The sequence below is a fragment of the Siniperca chuatsi genome, linkage group LG23 (genome assembly GCF_020085105.1).
Source record: "Siniperca chuatsi isolate FFG_IHB_CAS linkage group LG23, ASM2008510v1, whole genome shotgun sequence".
Lineage (NCBI taxonomy): Eukaryota > Metazoa > Chordata > Actinopteri > Centrarchiformes > Sinipercidae > Siniperca > Siniperca chuatsi.
In genome coordinates, this window is record NC_058064.1 from 3549016 (window position 1) to 3573109 (window position 24094).

A 24094-nucleotide genomic window follows, 5' to 3' on the forward strand; every position below is an offset into this window, starting at 1 on the left:
GTGGATGCACCCCTGTAAGGGACGCTTTAAGAAGTAAAGCAAACGCACCAGCAACAAGTTAGGGATCATTTCATTGGTGAACACTACACCTGGCATTCTACTGGTTAGGGAATTTTGACAGGGTTATTGTACAAAAAATCCGAGAGCAGAGGAGAAATGTTAGAGCAGAAGTTTTGTGAGCACACAGAAGCTGCCTGAGTGCGAGGGGAAGGGCTGAAGCTGGAGCACAGGAAATCTGTGCAAGCAACAATATATCTGAGTGCAAGCACACAGTTTGAGCAGAAGCAGAGCAAATCTAACTGCGAGGGCAGGGTTTTGAGGGAAAGCATTACAAAATCTGAGTCACGTTCTCAAATTGAAAGACCACGCTCTTGAATAAAGATAGGAAAAAAGCCCCATAAGTTTCAATCTTTCTTCCCTAATGACACACGTTCTCTCTCTCACACACACACACACACACACACACACACTCTGGGCTGTGTGCATGCGTCCTTGTGATGAAGTGTGTCTGTACTTGCTAGCGTGTCGATCCTCCGGCACTGAGTCCAAAGGTCCAATTACTGCTTTGCTGGACTGACTCTGCGGCTACTGTTGCTATGCCTCAGACCCACTGTTGCTAAGCTATTACCCCACTACATGAGGTGAAAGTGTGGCCTTTTATAAACACAATGGTGTCCACTTTTCAGTGACTACAGTCATTCCAACACCTACTTCTGATAAATTAGCCTTACAACTACAAGAATAACATACAATAATCCAAAAAAGACTGGTGGCGCATTAGATGCATCACAACAACCATGCTTATTGTTTTTATGTCAAGTCATACACAGGCTGCAGCTAGGTCCACACTGCTGCAGGTGGATGTGCTACAACAGTATATGCACCGGTCATATTTTCCATATTTGGCTTGTTGCTCCGTTGCTCCTTAAAGTTAAGGCATGTCTACTTGTGACCCCTCATGACAAGAGATGTGATCAGTTTAACCAAAGACTGATTTTCCTTCTGCTTGTTTTGATTTTTAGAGGCCTAAAGCTGTTCAAGTATTCAGTATTTTACCCGCCCAAAAAAAGAAAAACTTTGTGAAAAAAAACCCCAAATAATCTTGTGTGACAGAAATATTTTTTCTTTCATCGTCTGGTGACCCTTTAGATTACCATGAACCACTGGACTATGGAGTCTGTAGTGTTCTACCTGAATAATTATAGACAGTGTTTAACTATAATCATTTAAAGGGTAAATCTGGTTTATTATGACTTGGGTCTTTATCTGCATTTTCGTAGCTATGGTTGTCATTCTGCTCGTGTTTCTTGCTGTGTGTGTGACTTTGTCATAACGATGTCACCATGTTTCCAAATCTCAGCCATTACCAGACCCAAAATATCTTTCAATTAACTGATAAATAAAAAAAAAACAATAATAAACGGATCAACTAAATTTGCATCGCAAAAATCATAGAAAAGGTTTATTAAATCTAATAATGGATCATTTATTTCCTTAATTCCTTCATTAATTCATAATTTAATCTAAAATTTAACATTTTAATAAAAACATTTTTTCAACTGTGGACGAGGAGGAACTTATTTTTGAGGAAAAACGTCAGCATTATATAGGTAATATTAAATAAATGTTAAAAACGCATTTCGGGTTAGCTGTAGCTGGAGAAACTTCAGGTGATGAATTAACTACAACAGCAAACTTTTGAATCCAGTGCTGCACGCCATATTCACTTTATGTGCTATAATATGCTTCATACTATGCTGTGTGGTCTTGTTAAGGTGCTGTCCGATGTGCGCGATAGGCATCAAATCACACAGGTCACATGACATGCTGCTGCATTGTGAATTACCTCTTATGTTTTCCTACATTCTGCATTTCAAAAGGGATTATCAAAGGAGTCACACATGTGAGGGAATGAGTAAGGTGTGAGACATAGAAACTGTGAGGGAATAGGAGAGAGGTGTGGACACCTACAGAGATATGGATTGACCTGCTATCACTGTAGCTGAGGTGTGGGAAAGCAGGAAGATATTGATGGAGCCCATCATCCTCCCAACAGCACCCATAGGTCCTGTCATACAGGGGCCCTCTCACAAACACCAGATCAATAGGCCCTCCGCGAGTTTTCCTTCTCAAACTTGATTGAGAAGAGACGGATACTGTAAGTCTGGTCAAGTCGCTGATGCATCGTCTCTTTAATCTACAAGCCAGATAAGAACTCGGCCTGGTGGCAGCCTACTTCACTCAAACTGGCAACCGAGACGCTGTCAATGCTGCGATTGGGTCTTCGATCTTGGATGTTGGAGAGAGGAGACACTGCACACAGGCTGAAAAAACACAACGACAACTGTGGAGAACAGGGATGAGGTGAAATAGGTTGGCGTAGGTCGATACAGGTGTTTTTGTAGCTGTTAATTGGAGCTGCAACTAATGATTATTTTTACCTGCCCTTTATTTTCTCAATGAATCAATGAATTGTTTAGTCTATAAAATGTTTAAAAAAGTGTGAAAAAATAGCATTCACAATTTCTCAGAGCCCACAGTGGTTTTCAATTTGCTTGTTTTGTCCTACCAATAGTCCAAAAGCTAAAGATGTTTAACATGCTGTCACATATGACACAGAAAAGCAGCAAATCCTCACATTTGAGAAACCGAGAATATTTGGCTTTTTTGCTTGAAAAATGACTGAAACGATTAGTAGATTATCAAAATAGTTGTAGTTTACTTTTCTGTCGATCGACTAATTGATTAATCGACTAATCTCTAGCTCTACTGTTCATTGTTTGAACATTTTTCTTGCTGGTCAAAAGTCAAATTCTGATCTGGGTAGAAAAACCTATTTAGCCGACACAAAGAGCTGGAGTGAACTGACTAGAATAAAATGACCTTTGTACGGAGAATCAGCTCAAAGCACAGCTCAGCTGAAATACAACTGAGGTCTTCTCTCCATTTTTATACGTCCAACAATTTTATTTGCTCATGTGTAATGGCCATTTAAAGCCTCGGGGTTGGGAGAAATGACGTTATAATCTGTGAAACTATATAAATTTGCCAACTGCCAGAGATTGTGTCCAATCATTTACACTGTGGCAGCTCTTGTTTAATATTTCTAGGTGTAATAGTCCATTTTGGCAATGTTGTAAAAAAGAAAAAAAGAAGAAGGTGTAATTCATGGCAATATTGGAATTTATTATTTTTGTATCAATGTGAGGACGTAAGTTTTTTGGGGTATTTAATTTGCTGGATTAGTCAAGACAGACAATATTGTCTGGTTATTTGATCCATAAATGGATTTCACTTGATTTTCCAGAAAATGTACTATATCATGATATAAGTTTACATCCCAAAATAAAAAGAACACATACCGTGATACCAGATTCTACACATATATTATATATTAGGTTACATACTTTTTTGTGTTTATATTCAACATTTTTAAATTTGTCCATTCAACAAGGATTCAGTCTTTGGTTTACAATTATATTTATTTGCAGAGTGAGAAAGCCCTGATGTCCAGATCAATCGGACACCGATCGTTATCGGCCAATATCCAGTAAAAATATGTGATTGGGAGATTGGGATTAATGCTTTCTAGTCAGCGATCACGAAAAGCAATCGAGGACGCACATTGTATTTGTATACTAGCAGATCTTGACCTCTCCAATATATCGACTGCGCGGACGCATAGCAGCGACATACAACAGCCTCCTTTCCAGTCAAGATGGAGGAGAGGCTAACAAAAACTCGTATTGTGTCAAAATGTAGTGGATCATAACATATCGGGTATGGAATTAATCTGCAGATGCTCCAGTTCAAGTTGAGACCAAACGTTTCTGTGGATGTCAGTTTTTGAGCTTCGACAGAGGCCAAAATGTGGCCTGCAACAGGCTAGGTACGCCTTGTTTTTAGCCTAGCAGTTGTTGATCGCTTGCTGCCGGTTAGGAGCAGTGTGGAGTCAGCAGTTGCTATAAAACAGAGCAGTCAAAAGCAAATTGCTGTAAAGAATCAAAAAATCAATTTCCAGCCATGCGAGGTATTCCAGTACTTGATTTTTTAATACTGCTATACCAGCTGCTATAATAAAACAATAAATGATCAGTATCGGCCGATATGGCACAGAGACGATCAGAAATCAGTATAGGTAGCAAAAAATGTGATTGGGGCATCCGTAGTTCCTAATATAGAAAATCTGGGATACTTGTGATTTCAAATGTGGGTTTGTGAAGGATGTTTTTGTCGTCTGCTTGGGCAATAGTGATCTTCAGTAGTTGAAGCCCATCCTTGATGATCCCGAGCGGTTTGAGAAACACATTTAGCAGAATGAATAATCATTAAGGAATTTACAAAGAAAGAAAATGATACAAAAAGTGTCAGAAAAGACTCCGAAAGAAAACACAGACGCATTAAAGTCCTTATTGTCCCCATTGCTCAGAATTAGTCAAGAACGGTCTTAAATTATCATAACATGAATGAATGAACATCTTTGCTGCCTGCCAGAAAACAGTGTGAACGTTTTTTAAACTCGATGCCACTTCTTTGTTTCCACTTCAGCTCCCTCCAAAGAAAAATGACAATACCAACTACAATGTCATCTTTCTGGCCTCATGTCTGAACTTCGTCTCTCTTGTGCACTGCAAGAAAGTGGGAACACCAATTTTACACATTACTCTTCTCCATAATGCTCTCTATCTGCTTCCTCTTCCCACTCTGTCTCTCTGAAGGGGTTTGTTTTGGGTTGGCGGCGGCTGGCAGAGGGACTCACACACAAAAAATTCCACAGACATAACAGCGGTGTGAACACACACTCCTCTGTTGTCCTAATGGCAGCATTCTGTTGGAGAGGTGATTGAATTAGGCTGGGTGCTGATTGCTCGGCACATTGATTAATGCTGCCTGCTGCGCTTCAGTGCGTCCTGACACTCAGAGTCCTGCTGCTGAATGCCAATGAGACACCATGCACGGGAACAATATGAACATGAACAACTCACCACATTTAAGCAGATGCATGTCAGCTCGTAATTTAGCTCACACTTAAACTTAGCTTGGTGCAAACTTACATGTAGGGATAGACCAACAGCCGGATATGAAGCTAATACTGATGTTTTTAGTCAAGCTGCCAGCACGGCCTCTGAGATGAAATTTGCTAGCGACAGTCATGATCCCCAGAGGATGAATCCTGTTGGCTGTAGTGAGCCCTTAACACCACCAGGTTACAATTTCCACTTGTCCAACTCTTTAACTTAATTTTATGAGAGGACACCTTTAAAACTAATGGAAAAAATACCATCGACCTCAGCTGTATTTTGAGATTAATGCTAATATAACACACTACCATGCAAAAGTTAGCATGCTAAAATGGAAAATATTACATGTCGAATAATGCCATAATCATTCACTAGTAGTTTAATATGCATGTTAAAATACTAATACAGTACCTGAGTATAGCCTGACCGATGCTGTGTTTTTGAGGCCAATAGAATACTTGAAAAAATATTAAAAATACTACATCAATAGAAAGAGTTGGGATATAATTCTCTGTTGGTTTGGCACTACGAGCAACCCCTTTCACAAGCAGTCATGTTATCCAGTGGTAATATAAAAATATTGATTATTGCCACATTAAGTTTGTCATATTAACAAGAGTTGCATCTTTTGAATTAAATCAAGAAACTAAATTGGCTACAAAACAAGATGACAGACTCACAGAAATGATATATTATCACCGTATATAGTTCTTATAGCTAACGTGTTAGCAAACACTTTCCTACACTTACAACACTTACACTTCCAACAGACATGTAGCAACATTATCCCATTGGAGATGTTTCTGTCCACCCGATGAAAGAAGTCCAATAGCAGAGAGCTGAAGTGTCACATACTATTTTAAAGTTCTGTGTTTTCCACACTGACAACAACAAAACACTGAACGTCAAGAACTGGCAGCCTCAAAAACAGAACTATCTGAATTCAAACTCTCCTGCACATCACAACAATCCAACACTCCTTGGAGACAAGGAAGGAAGGTTGAGAGCAGTTCAGAAGAGTTTCATGTCTGTGGATGGAGCCACTGTGGTGTGGGGTGGGGGAGATTCCACAGAATGCCATCTCTCTCTCTCTCTCTGACTTTCTCACTCCTTTTCCTCTCTCCTTCCTCTCTCAGCCTGGCGCCGGGCCACAGCGAGCGAGGGAATGCGATCGTACGGGAAAGAAAACACAGTGGAACAACATTACTGCTCTGCCTCACACTTCCTGTTTGCCCTTCCCGTGTCATTTCCTGTTTGAAGTGCGCAGCTTTTTGACCAATCAGACTTTAACCAGAGTTCCAGTGTCCTTCTTGGCTAGTTACATGTCCTGCTATGAAATTTTCCAATACCACCTGTCCTGCTTTATTCACGTCATAGCCTCTAGCTTCACTGAAAACTTTATGCCAAAATGTTCTATTTAAAACTAATTCACATTTGGGCCAAGAGCAAGGGTGTCTCTTCATGGGAGAAGGCCAATACTGATATTTATTCCCACAATTAATATCATGCTAGAATTATTTTTTTAAATAATATTTTTTTAAAGTATTCAGATGTTATTAAGTGCTATTGTTGTCAAGATGTCATTTTGTCCACAAACCTGGTTGATGATAAACCTGTTTATTAAAAAATTAAATATTCAGCATATAAAATCAAATCAAAACTTGGCTTTTGAATTCCCAAACCTTTATTTCAGGTAAAGGCCCTCACATATACAACAATACATATATATAATAGACAAAATGATCAAACTAAGTGCATCATATCCATCATAGCAGGTTTGAGCCATGCTGAGTAGAAAATATTTTCCAAGTTCACTGACTTGGCTGACTATTGTGTATTTTGTCTGTTTTGAACCACAATGGTTAAGTTTAATTGTTGCATTTTTGTACGTGGTTTGTTTGGGGTTGCATTGCCTCATAAAATGCAAACCAGGATTTGTAAACACACGTCACTGACTCATAAGTGGTACTCTCATGAGGTTAGAGACAAGCCACAGCCACAATGGAATTGTTTGAGCTCTTTTTCATAGCTTACTATTTGTACTTTACTTTGACCTGATATTGTCATTCTGTTTCTAATTTTACAATTGCTACTTCTGTCTGTTCTTCCATCGTCCTGAGGTTTCTCCCCCATTTTCTCAGATTCTTGGAGTTTTTCCTTATCTGAATCGAGGGTGTAAAGATAGAGGGTGTCGTATGTGGAACAGATTGTAAAAATGTGTAATTTCAGGCTGTATAAATAAAATTGACTTGACTTGGGGCGCCATGGTGGCCTAGTGGTTCAAGGCACTGAGCTGTCCTAAGTTCGAGTCTCCTTGAGGACCTTTGCTGCATCCTGTCGTTTCCATTATCTCTCCCCCCTCATTTCCTGTCGTGTCGCTACTGTTGACTCTAATTAAGTCATAAAATGCCCCCAAAAACACTATTTCTTGTCCTACCAGTTAAGATCACATTAGCTGAATAAAGGCATCGATCCAAAGTACATTTTGCCTTCATGATGGTATGGCAATCAAATGTCAACATCCAGCACACTTCTCTTAAAAAGAGGACAGAGAATCGCATTTTCCTCATCTTGTTTAATGTGAAGTCAGATCAGTTTTATTTGTATAGGCCAAAATCACAAATTTGTCTCAGAGGCCTTTACACCATACAGCATCCTCTATCCTTAGACCCTTGACTCGGATAAGGAAAGGAGACCCTTGATCGGACAAAACAATACATTTAAATATGTCAACGAGGGCTATGGAAAACTACTTTCTGAGAGTTCATAGATCAAACAATTAATCAGTTAGTTGAGAAAATAATCAAAGAGACTAGATTCATCAATAATGAAATCAAATATGGTTTCAGTTATTTCCTTCCTTCCAAGTTATGGATGACAAGATAAACAGAAAATAAATAAAGGAGTAAATGTTCTATAGTTCAAACAAAACACTCCAAACATAGCCTTAACCAAAGACTAATATATCAGAAAACCAATAAATCAGTCTAACCCTGACTGCGCCAGGCCTCCCTCAGAGCTAACCTCTCCCAGGCCTGCATGACCCAGCCTCCCAGTAAACAGCCATGATGTTTTGTTTACCACAAAGGTGGGAGATTCAAGAGCTTCTATAGAGGGACCTCAGTAAACAGATGTGTGTGAATGCTTGAATGTGTGTGCAGTATTGTTTACAAGGCGACAGTAAAATAAACAGCTTGTAAAGCAGCAGAGCACCGGGACCGAGCAGAAGATGTACGCAGAGGCAGACAGCTGAAGATCTACGACGACACAGCCCTGGTGACTGCGGCAATGGCGTGGGAGTCAACAAATATTACCCACAATGCTCCATGCCCACCCTCACTGTCTCAATCTCTCAGCCTCTCTCTTTTGCACACATGCATTCATACATCACACAGTCGATCATGTGTATCCTACTTGACATTGGTCGATAGGGTGTGTGCCGTTTATCACACGGTGACGGGTGGTGAGATGTTTGTCACTGGCCGCTGTGTGTGTGTGTGTGTGTGTGTGTGTAGTTTCTCCCTGGTCACTGGTTTACTGTAAGACGACTGCTCATGGTGGAGGTTGAGGGCTGACAAGATATTCTGTTAGTGATTAACACTTGCTCTGAAGAAACTACAATGACATCATGCATCATGTTTTGGCAGGTTTGTGTGTTTTATGGGACAACCTGTGGTGTGTCTTATATGTGTGTCTTTCTGAAAGCACCACTAAAGCACATCTGACTCACTAACAGCATGCTGGTTGTACAATGGGAGCATATGCGTAATGGTACACGTATTTGTCCTACATTCGGTTTGGATGTACGGTATGTTTTTCAGCTTGGTATGTCCCATGAACCAAATAGTTGGTCTAATTACAGTCTACGTATGTCTTGGCACTTGTGTAACATACTGGAAGTAATAGAACAGGTTTACAAACACTCAAAACACACCTCTATGGACTTTTTGCATTTGGAAACAGTAGAACTTCCTGGAAAACAATAAAATTGTTTTTTTCCCCCCTAGAAGTAGATTTGTACTGGACACGTGTCCTCGCTTTTTCTAAAACTTTGTTACAGCAGGGTTCATGATGATAGATAATTAACGGCTCCGGCTAACGTAACACAGTAACTTCCAGAGAGAAACAATAGCTAGCTTACTCGGGTAACACCAATAAGTTACCCTTAGCAAGACAGCGCTAGAGCCACTGCTTACAGTTCAAAATAAATGAAAAGAAATTATAATTTGTGTTTCCTGTTTAACAGAAAACATAGAACTATAGCTCTGGCAGTGTTTCATTGTCATCTGTTAGCTTAACCATGATAGTGCAGGTATAGACGAGTTTTGCATTTACAATTCACAAAAAACCGAAAGCCAGGAGGCAAAAAACACATTGGTATGATGTCATGGTAGTTTCTCTAGACATTTTCAGTGCTAAGAAATAGAAGAATTTGCTTGACGATAATAAAATAACTTTTTTTTTTAAACTTTAGCATGTCACAATGATAGACAACTTACAGCTCTAGCTAACATGACCCATAAGCGTCCAGTAAGAAAGAGTAGCCAGTAACAGTCAAAGCGCTAACCCAGATTACACCAATAAATAACCATTAACAAGAACTGTGGCTAGAACTGCAACGAATAGTGGATTAACTGATTAGTTGAATGAAAGAAAGTTAGTCAGCAACTATTTTGATAATTGATTAATCATTGAATTCATTTTTCATGTTAAAACGCAAACACATTTGTAGGTTTCAGCTTCTCAAATGTGAGGTTTTGCTGCTTTTATTGGTCATATACAGAAGTAAAATAGATATCTTTGGGTTTTGGACTGTATGGTGGACAAATTAAGCTATCTGAAGACGTCTCTGAGCTCTAGGAAGTTGTGATGGTCGTTTTTCACATTTCATACACTAAATAATTAAATCGAGAAAATAATCTGCAGATTAATTGATAATGAAATTAATCATTAGTTGCAGACTTAATTCTGGCCCATGACCTACTGTTTAGTTTTAACACTTCACAAAATACATGAATAGAAATTATACCATTTCTTGCTTTACTTTTAATACAGTGATTTGTATGATTTTAGATCATCTTATCTTGAACTCTATTATTTTCAACAAGAGCAAATAACTTGATATCTAATTGAACTGGATAGCATTGAGACGAGCTAAGTGGAGCATGTAAACATGAAATCTCTGCAAAATGAAAAATCCATCTAAAGGCATAGAGGCCACAGATTCAAACGCAGCAAAGCTTTCTTCATTGTACAAGATCCTATCTGTCTTAAGTCCAGACATTAAGTATTGATGGACTCAACTTTCTGAGCGGGCGAGCCGCTGCCGACAACAGCAGCTCTGCTGGGCTCACCATGGCAACTAAATACAGAGCGGCCATGAAAAGCTTGTGACAAGGCAATGTCATAATTTGTGTGCATGCGTCTATGTCTGTGTGTGTGTCTGTGTGTGTGTGTGTGTGTATGAGGGAGAAAGCAAAAGAGAAAGAGGGAGATGTGTGTGGGTTGGTATCAAATTTTCCTGGTGCAATTATCTTGCTTAAAATATTGTTGTAGATAATATTATACAGTGCTTATCCAAAGAGTTCTTCTTTCCTACATACATGTTATGTATATACATGTTTGCAAACTGGAGTCTATAGTCAGCACAGAGCAGCTTCTGTTCTTTATAAATCTTCTGCAGTGATGTCTGATCCTCTGGAGTACTCAGTAGTTGGTAAGGCTAACAGTATTTCTTGGGTGAAACCAACTTAAAAAATGCAACAGGCTGAATATTTAAGATATAGGTACAGCGGTTCAAACTAAATTTGACCAAAGCTGCAGAGAACCACAGATCTCTGCATCCTATAAACCTGAAAAGTTAAATATCTTTATTTTATGGCATGATAATATCATAAAAAAAAGTCTCTCTACTTCCCTTATCTCTGACATTGTTGTAAGCCCAACCAGGGTTCAAGGCACAGCCCTGCTCCTCAAAGAACACAAACTTATATGAGGTCTGCTGGTATTTTGCCTTGAATATCAGGAATAAAGAGCAAATATATGCCACACCAACCCTCTATAAACCCCAAGGTCCACTTTAAGCTGTGTAATATAGCTGGAAAATTTGATAAAAGTGCAGCAGTATGGAAAGCTTGCCCAGCAGCAGTAAAATAACCAGGTGGCAGTACAAACCCTGTTATCCTTTTTCAGCTGCAGCCAGCGGCAGCACCAGCTATGAAGGAGGTATCAAAACTGCTCTTCCATGCTCCACTCACTGAGAAAAATCCATCCATCCAATCATAAATCCATTATTGAAGCCCTGCAACTACAAACTTTGCATAGAGGCACTAGTGTGTTTGAAAGGATTATTCTAAGTTTATTGAAATTCTATCTTTACAATTAAAAAAACATGAAGTGGTGACTCTACCTTCTTAAGCTGTAACTCCTGTTGAAAAGGGATTTTGGGGTGGAACATAAATAGTAGAAACCAAAGGTTTATTAGTTAAGGAGAGAAAAGCTGTTTGGTTTGATAGGATGGGCAGAAGGGGGGATAAATAAAAATGAAACGTATATAACATTTAGTCAGTCATTGTCACAGGTTCTGCTTTTGTTTTTGATTGTACTGTTCTCTGCCCGCTTTGGGCTAGGACTTGTTACTACATTTGCTACTTTTGGGCACTACTCAAGTTGCGGCAGTGCTATCAATTATAATTTGGTAGAACAGATGTGTTGTCACATCAAAACAAGAGTAACTACAACAAACAGTAGCAATCACCATCACTGTATCAACCAGGACATCCAATACTTTAAAAAGAAAAAGCAGTGGAGAACGCTTGATGGACAAACCAAGATGTCTCTGCGCTCATTAGTATACGGGGGGAAGAGGCCCTTAAGAGACAATTTTATAATAGATTAATCATTTTAGAAATTTTTGAAGCAATAATGCAAAAAGTTTACTGGTTCCAGCTTCTAAAATGTGAATATTAGCTGGTTCTCTTGGTCCTTGATGATAGTAAATTGAGTATCTCAGGGTGCTGGACGGACAAAGACATTTGATGACGTCACCTTACGCACTGGGAAACTGTAATGGGCATTTGTAGTAATTTTCTGACATTTTATGGACCAAACAATTAATCAGTTAATTGACAAAATAATCTTAAATATACTGTACAAACACTGACAAAGCATCCTATCATCCTTTCGGTTTAAGAACCAGCAAAGCAGGACGGATCACCTCTACAGTAAACATACAATCAATCAAACTGCATCTCAAACATCGAACCAGAAGAGGACGACACTGACTGGAGCAGATCTAGTTTTTAATGATGGTTCCATCTATGGAAAACCTGACAAATAAGTATTTTCCGTGCAGGTGAGGATGTGTTAAGGTATGTGATCTACCAGGGCGTGTGTCTCTCTCAGTATCATTATATTACTCATTAAATATCTTACTGGTAACTTCAGTATGTAGAGGCTGATGCCCTGAGGACATGATCTGTGGATCCATTTCCTACTGGTACCATGTTTACTGGGAGATGTAATCATATACCAGCAAGGCTTCCTTCCTGTAACCCCCCCTATAACTCAACACACACACACACAGCCTCCCTGTCACCACAAACATGACATTCGAGCATCATTCACCACTGTAAGGAAAGGACAGAAAATTCTGAGAGGGAGGAAAGGAGGAAGAACTGCATGCCAGCACACAACTGGCATCACATCACACATTTCACACACAACACACAGTTACTAACCTTCAATCGTCACACACCGGCAAGAATTGAAATTATTACAGGGGAGTTAAACGTGGTGGAGTAACAGAGAGAAAGGAGGACAGAGTAGAGTGAAAACAGGAGGAGATGGAAGTGAAAGAGATGGAGGAGACGAAGTCACTTCTAACGGCAGAAATAAGCATAAATTGCTTTCAAGTTAAATATTTCAAATAGTTCAGTACTATTCCCAGTTCGCAAAAAACTGTCCTTTTAAATGTGGCACTGTGTGATTGTACGTGCAAAAATATTTTGATCAAAGCTCCAAGAGGCCATGTTGTCTTTTTGAGAAAATATACTTGCAAAAGAGAAAAACAGTGTCCCATCCAGAAGCAGCGAGATGATTTCAGATGAAATGCTGGCAATGGTTGGTCACTTGGCCTTGAGTAGAAAGTGATGAATCAAAACTTATGAGTGAAAACCTGGGCTGAATCTGTGACTCTTTTCGAAATGAGACAGTCTAAACAGGAGGGATTCAAAATAGCACCATCGCAAATTCCCGCCTTTAATATACAGTAACACAGACAAGTGACCGAAGCTCAATGAATATTGGGATACTCAAGACTGCAAAAGATTCATAAAAAGTCATTATTTCTTGGCCGTAATTGAAACAGGACTGGCCTTGTTTACCCATTATGATGTATTTGAGAGAGAGAGACGTTCTCTGGTATTACAGGGACACGGTGGATATTTTACAAGCACAGACCAAGTAAGCAACAGTGAACACACCTGGTTGGTGCAGATGTCATTCAGCACCACATTGGTTTTGATCGTTTTGATTGGCGACGTCATTAACAGCAAGTCACAAGCAATAGTGTGAAGAGAACTAATCAATTCTTCTTTGATTGGAAAACATTCACTATAAAGCAGAAACATTTTGCCAGCTCTTGAGGTATATGAAATCTCTATGTCATGCCGATAAAGGGGCCAGTGAAACTAATTGAATTGGGGGTAAAAAGAAGTAGAAGTCAGAGTAAAAAACAGACTAAGTAGCGTTCTGGGAATAAACATTACAGAAAATACAGTGTTTATAAAGTCTCCGGTGTTAATGTCACACTAGAGACAGCCCCACTACCACAACGCCTGCCTCATTCCCTTTTTGCGGGAGACCTTAGATGTGGATCTGACACAGTAGCATTAATGAAAACAGCATGTCATCTGTCACAAAATCTGGACTAATCGTAATCCTTAATTTCTATTCAAGTTCAAGCATGCATGCTTGGGGTGACAAGTCCTTGAAGTGGAGGAAGCACAGCAGGCTCATAAACCTGCCCGACCTGTGTAACAACAACAAACCAAAACTGTTCTCTTTCCCCAGGTGCTTTCTGAACAAACAAATACCAATCTTTCTAGTATTTAGCCTTAAGTCATTATGTGGGCAGAGAGGCTCTAACTATCTGGAGCCTCTGTGAAGTAAGAAGACACATTTCACACCAGGTGATGTGTCACCATCACCTCAGGGCTTAAAGGTTTAACAGGAAAAAAAACAAAAACAAATGCTGCCTTCAAGTGCTGTCAGAAATGTGGCATTATCAACGGAGCAAAAAAAGTAGTAAACAGGATTGAGCAAATGAAATTCCTGTGATACCCCAGATGTTAAGAGTCAACCCATAACAACAACAACTGTGCTGCTATTATTTTTAGGTACTTGAAAATGTACTGTATGTATGCAATTATGATTTCCAAACTGCAACAGAGCTGATGAAAAGCATTTAAATGCAACAAAGCCCCTAAGAAAACTTGACTGAAGCCATGTTCAGAAAGAATTTAAGAGGAATAGTTTGACAACTGGGAGAGAATATAGCTTGACAACTGAAATTTAGATGAGATTTAGATACCACTCTCATATCTGACCATGAAATATATAGCTGGCTTAGTTTAGCATAGCACAAAGACTGGAAACTGGGGGAAACAGCTAGCCTGGCTCTGTCCAACGGTGACAAAATCTGCCTACCAGCACCTCTAAAGTTAACTAATTAACAAGTTATATCTCTCATGTTTAATCCGTTTCACACTGGTTCCAATCTTTGTGCTAAGTTAAGCTAATTGTCTGCTGGCTGTAGCCTTATATTCAACAGACATATAAGAAAGTGATATTGATCTTCTCATCGCAACACATTATGATGGTCAATCGAAAATGTGCAAGCGCACATTCATGGTAGATTGTAATGTGAATGTTGTAAATATGTTTACCTCACAAGCAAAACCTCCCTCATAGTATTATAAACTGTTGTGTTTTGGCTTTAGCTTCAGCTAGACGCCTTGTATACTTTACATCAGTTGCATTGCTTCTCCCTATATAACAAAGTTTATCTGTATTGTCCCTGTTAAATAAAATAAATAAATGAATAATATGACAGTACAGCGATGCACTACAATTTTGATGCTATAATGACAATCCTTATTTCTTTGTTTTGTGTTGGCGTATCAATCTTAATGGATATTAGGTTTGTATTGTGGTGGCTAACATCCTGCGGTATAGCGTCCTGTAGTACAGTGGCTGTGTGCTAAGTATTCTTGCACTGAAACTGCTCCAAATTCAGAATATTGTGAGTTTTATTTGAATTGGAATCACACATCAACTCCCTTGCCAAGTGGGTGGTACCGGAAGCAAAATGCGTCCACCAAAGCAGTGCTTAAACGCACTGCTATTTTCAGTCTGAACACCCGCTAAGAGCTATTTGGAACGGCAGTCTTGGGCGGAGAATGACATGCACTGCAGGGAGACACTAACACCATTAGTTGTCATCTACCCCATGTAATTAACATCATAGTGGGAATCAGTAGCTTACAGACCATGTTCACAAGGACCTGTGGTTTGGAAAAGAGTTAATAACACTCTCCCTTCCCTCAAGAACTATAGCCTTTCCAACAGAACCTCTCTGTGGCTAACTATAGAAAGTCTGTGCTTGTGATGAGCAGCTTCCAGGGGTGAATGTGTGCGACTGTATGATTGTAAACCTGGTTGTGGCTGGAAAAATAACCTGCATGTTGCACAAGTGACTTTTAATAGATATAGCAGGTCTAGCAGAATAGTAAGCGTAAGATCTTTGCTACATGCACCGTGGCTAAGCTAACGATGCTAGAGTCCAGCAGATGGAGGTCAGATGAGGATTTGAAGGAGATAATTATCCTGCACCACACCCACACACTGTGCCCAGCAGGCCACCCAATGACATCGGTTTTCCTCTGACAGGGAGAGATGAAGGAGGTGCATGTGTGTGTGTGTTTTTGTGTGTGTGTGTGTGTGTGTATGTATACACGTGTTGGAATGAGTGAAGGACAGGTGAGCAGATTGGAGCCAACTGTCCATGCCTGCACACTCTTGCTGCCTTCAAGTGCTCCTCAAAACCTCCTACTTGTGAGTTCAGAAATCATAAAGTCGGACTTGCATTATATTAGAATGCTTTTTGGGGGGAATAATAACAACATGGACCCTGTAAAAGGTAATTTAAGGGTGGCTGTTTTCTTATTTTAGAAACAGATTGGCAATGAAGAAGAGAAAATACACTTCATAAACAAATAAACAAAAGTTTAAAATAGGGCCAGGCACTAATAAATAATTATAAAATGTAATATCTAATATATAATAGTTAAATGTCACCTTTCCAAACTATATTTACCACTTTGTTGTTCTGTGTTTAATTCAGGCAGTTAATAATGAAAGGAGAAGAAATGAATGACTGATAAGTGAGACATAATGCACCAAGGCTATTTAACACTGACTGGCCATTGTATAATCAAGTCTGGTAAAGAAAACTGTAGCTGTCAAGGGCGATTTTGTTAGTTTTAATAAACATTGAGGGTGGCATCATAGTGACAAAAACAGCTTTGTGAAGTACCGGTACCAAAAAGTTTCAATTTATACAAGAAAAACATTTTTTTAAAATAAATGAAAGTTTAACACATGGATGTCAGTGGTTGTTTTCATATTTTTTTTCAAATAGCAAACGAAGTATAAGAAAGAATGTGTTAATAGTACACTGTATTGTATATTGTAGATGTATCAAAATAGTTAATAATTTATTTTATCTTATTTTTGAATTTTTTTCATTCTTATTATTGGTATTTCATTGGCGGCTGTTTGCCTTGTGCTCATTAAAAGGTAATGCAATGAACGCTTTATCACCGATTTGTTGTTATACAGGAAAAGGCCTCCGCAGGAAGAGACATAATATAAATAGGAACTTATTAACTACATTAGAGCTTTTCCCCTCGTTCATTCCCTTCATTCATTTCCACAGAAGACATACTGAACTGCTGCTGCGGACAGAAACTACTAATAAAACATTACACAGCTTGTGTGACTCTTCCTCATTTGTCATCAATCTCCTCTCCTTCCACTGTTATCACTCTAAATCTATTTCCTCCGACAGTGTTGGAGCTGGGAGTCATTTTGCTACAGACATACAGAACTGCAGTGTATTATTAGCAGATATAATGACAGTGTGCTGTTTGGGCAAATAGCTTCTTTTATTCACAGATAATATAATTTGTCACATCAGAAGATCACGAACACCTAATAAAGTTCTGTCCCTGAGACATCTGTATGGAAGGATTTGTTTATTTATGTATGTATGGTACTGAATGTATAGTGCTAAATAAGTAATGAAAGTAAAACAGGATGACAATACTTTATTTAATTTTATGAATACTTTGGCCACTTTTGTCCTCATGTGAACTATGTCTGGGATATTTACCAAAGCAAATCCCAGCCATGTTTGTGTATATGCAGATTATGTACTTACACATGTGTGAGTTTGGGGGAAATCTATTTCTGGAGTAGTAAGTAATGTAGCATTTTACTCCACTTTTACTTCACCATTTTAATTCTACTTTAATCCTCCATCTTATTGTAGTGTTTACTCAAAAACTACTTTAATCTGCTCACCTTGCTTTCCCCTTCAGTTCTCTTTTCCCCACACACTGGTAGCAACTTTCGCTTTCAGCCATGCTTGTTGTTGCTGTGCATAACAGTCGGAATGTTGCCGTTATCACGATATGACATTTTCTTTTAAATCAGATTAAAAATTATACCAGTATTATCGTGAACGATATGATATAGCATACCCCTAGTGCATGTGTTTCCATTGGTTACCAAATGACCTTGCACAATTATATAGATTGCTGGGTACAGTTGTTCTATAGCCTCAGAGTCCAAATTTTGACAACAGGTCACAGTCCATGCACAGAACTACTAAACACCAATTCAGTGTTATTTCCATCCATCCAACCTGTGAGTTGTTTCAAACCCGGGACCTTCTTTCTGTGAGGAGATAACGTTAACCACTGTGCTGCCCCTTCAATTGGTTTTCACAAACTGAAAACAAAAATAATAAATAAATCAAGATAAAAAAAAAAAACGTTAAAGGCTCAGGCTTATTCAGGCTACTAAAGCCGTTTTTACAGCATAACATGTATGGCCATTTTTGAACAGCAAACCAGAACCACTGTTTTAGGAGGTGGCTTGAAAGTTACCGTAATCAGCATATGGATTGTGAAATTTAATAATAGTCTAGCATTTGAATTTGTGCTAAAATCACATATCTATAATCACAAAATCTTGTGGTTGGCCCGCGTTGTGTTTGCGCCACAAACATACCTCAACCAGAGTTCGCTTGCAAAGTTGAATGAGACCCACCTCAGTCTGGTTGTTTGGTGGAGTTCGAATAAAAACTTTCATACCAGCCTAAAGTACTACTACTAATACTATTTCTCACTTTGCTGCGGACCTGCAAGCCCTCCAGGGCCCCTGAGTGACCCCACTTTGAGAACTCCACAGCAGCACAGCACCTGTAGTGAAGCTCTGATACATTAGAGCAGAGTAAACAAACAGCAGCACAAAGATAAGCCTAATTCTTTCCTTTCTATCCCCTCTTTTCTCTTTTTCCACAAAATTCAGACCATCCAGAGTAAGTCATCCATCCTCGTTAAGAGACTCGTTAGAGGAAACTAACCCCGCCCTGCACTGGGCCCGCGGCTGTGTGTGTGTGTGTGTGCATCTGTTGTGTGTGTTGCAGTTGAGTAATTAAGGTAATTAGCTCAGAATATCAGCATCGTCAACCATCTCCAGGCGATAGAGTAAGTCTATCAAAGGTTGAGATAAATAATAAAACACATAAAAGCCTTTCTCCCAGAGCACCAGCTGCTTTAAAAGCACATTCAGGTCACATTAAGACAACAATAACCACAGTAAGTTTTCTCTCTTTGTGTATTTTGTGGCCATTTGGCTCCATTTAAGTTGTTTATATACATTATATTGTAAAAATAATACACTTTTTGTTGAATTTTCTTACTTCTTTTTCATATTGTTTTACTTATGATATATTTTATGTTGATGATGTTTGATTTTATTTGACTTTTAGTTGACTTTATTTTTCAACAATTTTTGCTATTTGTCAACACAACAGTGTATTGATTTTATGTATCACAAGCACCAGGGCCTTTGGAACACACACACACTTTGAAAGAGAGAGCAGCAGCTAGTGCATAAACCACCAAGCTGCTGGTGGGCTTTTCTCGCTGTTACACAACTCATCTCATCAATCATGCTTTCCTCCATTTTCATCACTCACAATCAATCAGATCAACCACCTAACCTCCCTTGACACCCACCCACACACACACACACACACACACACACACCCCTGTTTCAGTATGTGTATGTTTGGCGAAGTGTGCAAAGGAAAAGGCAGTAATCGGGTTAAACCTCTCAGCACTCCCCTTCAGCAGCATTTGCTTAATCCAGCACCCTTCAAGTAAACGCCTCACATGTGCTGGGTTGCCCGGTAACCCAGTTCCAGCCCCCTGGTAAACAGATCTACAGCCTCACGGCTCTGCACAGAGAAACTCTGGAGAGGCAAACGGCACACATTGAGTTAACGCCACTGGCAGGAGGAAATGCTGGCCCCCATTCAATCCTTATCTGTGAAGTGAGCTAAACAGCAAAGAAAACAAGAAGGTCTGAGAGGGTAGGGCTGTAAAATGTGGAGGACTGATATCAAAGAGCAAATAAAATTCAAATGAACTCCCTTTCTTTTTCACACGTTTACCTTAACGGTGGGCAATAAATTTATATTAGATTCAATATTGCCTGGGATTTGGTATTATTAATCACATTCCCTTACATAAAAATGATTCCAATGAGTTCCATGCAATAAGGTTTACAGATTTTAAAAGGTCCAGTGTGTAACATTTAGGAGGAACTATTTGCAGAAATGGATATAATATTTATAAGTATGTTTTCATTGGTGTATAATCACCTGAAAATAACAATCGTTGTGTTTTCATTACCTTAGAAACAGCCATTTTTATCTACAGGAGGGAGCAGGTCCCATTCCACCGAGGTCGCCATGTTGCACCAGAACAGACAAACCAAAGACTGGCTCTAGACAGGACCGTTCGCGTTTTTTGCGAGTTTTGCGGCCACTGTAGTTTCTCTTATACGCTTGGAAAGGGAGGATGATGCGAGCAGTATTCAAATGTTTGCAAACTGCAATTTCACTGCTAGATGCCACTAAATCCTACAAACTGGACCTTTAAATCAGGGCAAAAGAGAGCGCTTGTATCGAATTGGTGCTCAGCATCAGCAAATACCCTGAGTTGAGGTATTGGAAATGGTATCGGGAGAGAAAAAAAGTTGGATTGGTGCACCCATGGTAACATTTCCATATCGCTTTTAACATGATACAGACACGTCTGAATCTAATGTGATTAACATAAAGGCCACACCAGCAGCACAAGGTAAAAAATTCAGAGTTAAACGTTAAACACATGTCTTGTTCAACTTATTAAGAACACTATATTTATCACTTAATCACTTCTTTTCCACAAAGAAAATAGTCAGTTTAATAAACCATGAAACACCATGAACAAGGCAAATTTAATTGTTGAGGAGATTATTCACACATCAGATCAGTTGATAAAAACAATTATTTCCACTTGCCTCCCTGCGCTCACGATGTACATTAATTAAGGCTTCAACAGCAAAATAAGATTTACAATCCATACTTGACGCAGCGTGTGAGATACCAGAAAACACTCTTCTTCCTTCATAAGTGAGACTTATCACCTTTCCCTCTCGTGCACTAGGTGCCAAACATCTCGTGAGCAGTGTGGTTCTTTCTGTGATGGCCCAGACTTGTCTGAATAAAACCGTAAGAATGAGTAACTGACAGGTGAAGCCAGAAATGTTGTGTGCATGTCTAAAAAAGGGCTTTACCATAGACCATGACATTTTATCCATATAGTTCTCTAGTTCAGCTAAGGCGTGGCAATAATCCAATAGAATGCTAATTCTGTTTCCAAATGATTAAAAATAAATGTTTGTATAACAGTGGAATGCATATCATTATATTAAACTCAATTTTATGATTATTTAACATGTGATTTTGCATATATTTACCATATGATGACATATCATATATACATTTGATCCATATCAACAAGTTTCAAGTTCAGCAGAACAGAGGACACACCCCCTCGCGGTGACAATGATCAGCTGACAATGTGTGTGTGTGTGTGTGTGTGTGTGTGTGTGACGTTATACACATGCATGAGCGTATGAGACATTAAGAGAATATACTGCAGTCTGGCCTCGCTGCATGACTCACACTGAGCCAACATGTGAGGCCGTGCCATTACAGTACACACTGACATACAGCGGTGCATGAGACGAGCAGATAGGAGCACACACACATTTACAGTACTGAAGATAGAGCTGATGGAGTGCACATCCCAGTACAGTAGCCCTCCCATCATGCTTTGCAGTGTGATTGATGAGTGATGAGGTGGTGCGGGTTGCAGCACTAGCTCTGCCATATGGTTCTGCCATCAGGGGAGAGCAGGGAGGAGCAGGTTGAAGGAGCAAAGGAAGGAAGATATTCATGCTTCTTCTTAAACACTAATAGGTCCAATATGCATGATTTCTGTGCAATACTGCAATTATCATGCTATCGGTCTAATAGTATCCTGTTCCCACCAACCTGTGGATTAAGTAATAGGCCGAAATCTATTTTGATTTCATGTACGACCACTGGTGGGGAAACATCTCCACCCACAAGAACCGATAAAACAAAGTTTTAGTTTAATCCAAAGTGTCTTCCAAAACACACAGAGTGAGCTCTGTGCTGGGAAAAAGGTAGACTCACCAACTAAAGCTGAGCCACCGCAACACCTCTAACCCCAAACTCCAGTCCAGCATTAGAAAAGCCAAACACTACTGTTGATTTCACCAAACAGCAATGTTGAAGCCACTGTGTCTTCAGCTGCAGTTCCTCTAATGGCCTCTAAATGCTGGCTCCGAAAAACAACTCTGACTGTGATGAATTGACCTGAACCACCCAAATTCTCTCTTGAAATTGTTTAGTTCATATTATTCGCCCACATTAACTGACATCACCGTAATAGAAATGTGCCAGCTTTAGTCAAATGGCTCATTTTCCTCTCTAGTCTCTGGTCAGGTTGACTTTTGGCTGTCAGATTGTTTTTTGAGAACTCCGCTCCACCCAGAATTCCTCCTGTTTGCACAATCTTAATGGTTCCAATAACAGACAAAAACTCAAAATTCATGGTTTAAAACTTCAGAAACCTCTAGTCGGGATCACAAATGCTACAGTGTTTTCATGGTGTTTCATACTTCCTAATATAAAGTTAACAGGCACTAGACAGGTGTTTGACCAGAGTATAATAAAACAAAAACATACAACATTCCCATTTCCTGCAATATGTATCACAACAAACCGAAAGTGGAAGAGAGCAAACATGAACAGCCAGTTTTTGGTGAATAAATATAGTTTACAAAAATACAGGAACTTACTCATGGTGGGAGTCCAGGGGTGGGGGGCAGGGTAAGGCCCAGGTAGGGCGGGGCTTAGGACAGGTGAGGTTATTCTCCACTGGGTCTTTCCTAGAGGCACTCATGACCTAAGGAGGAAACCAAAGACAAACATGAAATCACTTCTGCACACCAAGAATACACTGAACCAGGCTCCCAAGAATTTACCAAACAAAAAATGCCAAACATTTGTGGATGAGCTGCTTTTTTTCTGTTTTATTTCACTGTAAAGCGAATATTTTGGGGTTTCAGACTGTTGGTTGGACAAAAAAGACATTTGAAGTCATCGTCTTGGGATTTAGGAGATTATGATGGACATTTTTCACTATTTTCTGACATTTTATAGACAAAATTATAAATTGAAAAAACTCCTTAATCGAAAAAGAAATTAGGCCCTATTTCGTCCAAAGTACACAGATGCATTTAGATGTCATTGAAATGGACAAATATTGTCTCAAATCAACCTCACACACACACACACACACACACACACACACACACATGCACACAAACAGTTGATTAAGGATGTGGGCCTGCCCATTAACATCTTCACTGGGAAAGAAATGGCAGGGAACAGGGCGGGTGAATGAACAGCCTTGGTTTTGTGTGAAAATGTGTTTGTGTGTGTGTGTGTGTGTGCGTGTGTACATGAGCATCCATCCATCCAAATCGGCCCAGTCATTGGACTAAATAACAGTAATCTGATGATAGTATGCAGTAATAATGGGTAATTTGATCACTCTGCAGATGCCTGCTGGACGAGGAGGAGCAGGGAGGGGTGGGCAGGAAGGGGGGGAATGGTGCAGGTGATGTAGAAATTAAGTTCCCTCCTATGTTGCCATGAGCATGACTACTGCAGATGCTGGAGGATCCAATATCCTCCAGGGCTGCAAGCAAAACCAGCACAGGTCAGCAGAATGCTTCTGCAGCAGAGGGAATGACAAATCAGCAGCAGAGCAGCAATCTGTGCAGAGATTCATTCATACTAAAGGTGGAAAGAGGGCTGATACTGCCTTACGGCCATTGTTATCTCTTATCATCGACAGTGAACTTACGATTGGGTTTAGACAGTTTTAAAACTATTTAGCGGAGTTCAAGTGCAGCTGTGGATGCAGTCTTTAAAGCTGCCAAAGGAAACATTTGATATAAAAGCTGAAGCAAATACATCAGTCAAGTCACAAACTAGGTTTGTAACAGAGAAGAGCATCTAGGGCTGCTACTAATGATTCATCATCAATTTGTCTCTTTATTATTTTTTTTAGAACAACAAAATATGAAAAATATCTCTATCACTAATTTCCCAGAGCGCGCTGTGACGTCTTCGTTACTTGTTTTGTCCGACCAGCCGTCCAAAACCCAAAGATATTCAACTTACAATGAAACGTTAAAAAAGAAAAACAACACATCTTCACAAAAGCTAGAAACTAGAAAAAAAATGGTTTCTTAATTTTCTGTTACTTAACTGACTAACCACTTCAGCAGCA

At 39.4% G+C, this 24094-nt stretch overlaps 1 protein-coding gene across 1 annotated transcript in view; it reads right to left on the minus strand.

The window, feature by feature from the left end:
- The window catches only part of usp6nl (USP6 N-terminal like), an 83971-nt gene that overhangs the window by 51680 nt on the left and 8197 nt on the right, over positions 1 to 24094 (minus strand). The window contains exon 2 of the mRNA XM_044185878.1: positions 22593 to 22699. Within this exon, the coding sequence (XP_044041813.1) occupies positions 22593 to 22596 (4 nt within the window). The 5' untranslated portion in view covers positions 22597 to 22699. The remainder of the gene's footprint in view (positions 1 to 22592; positions 22700 to 24094) is intronic.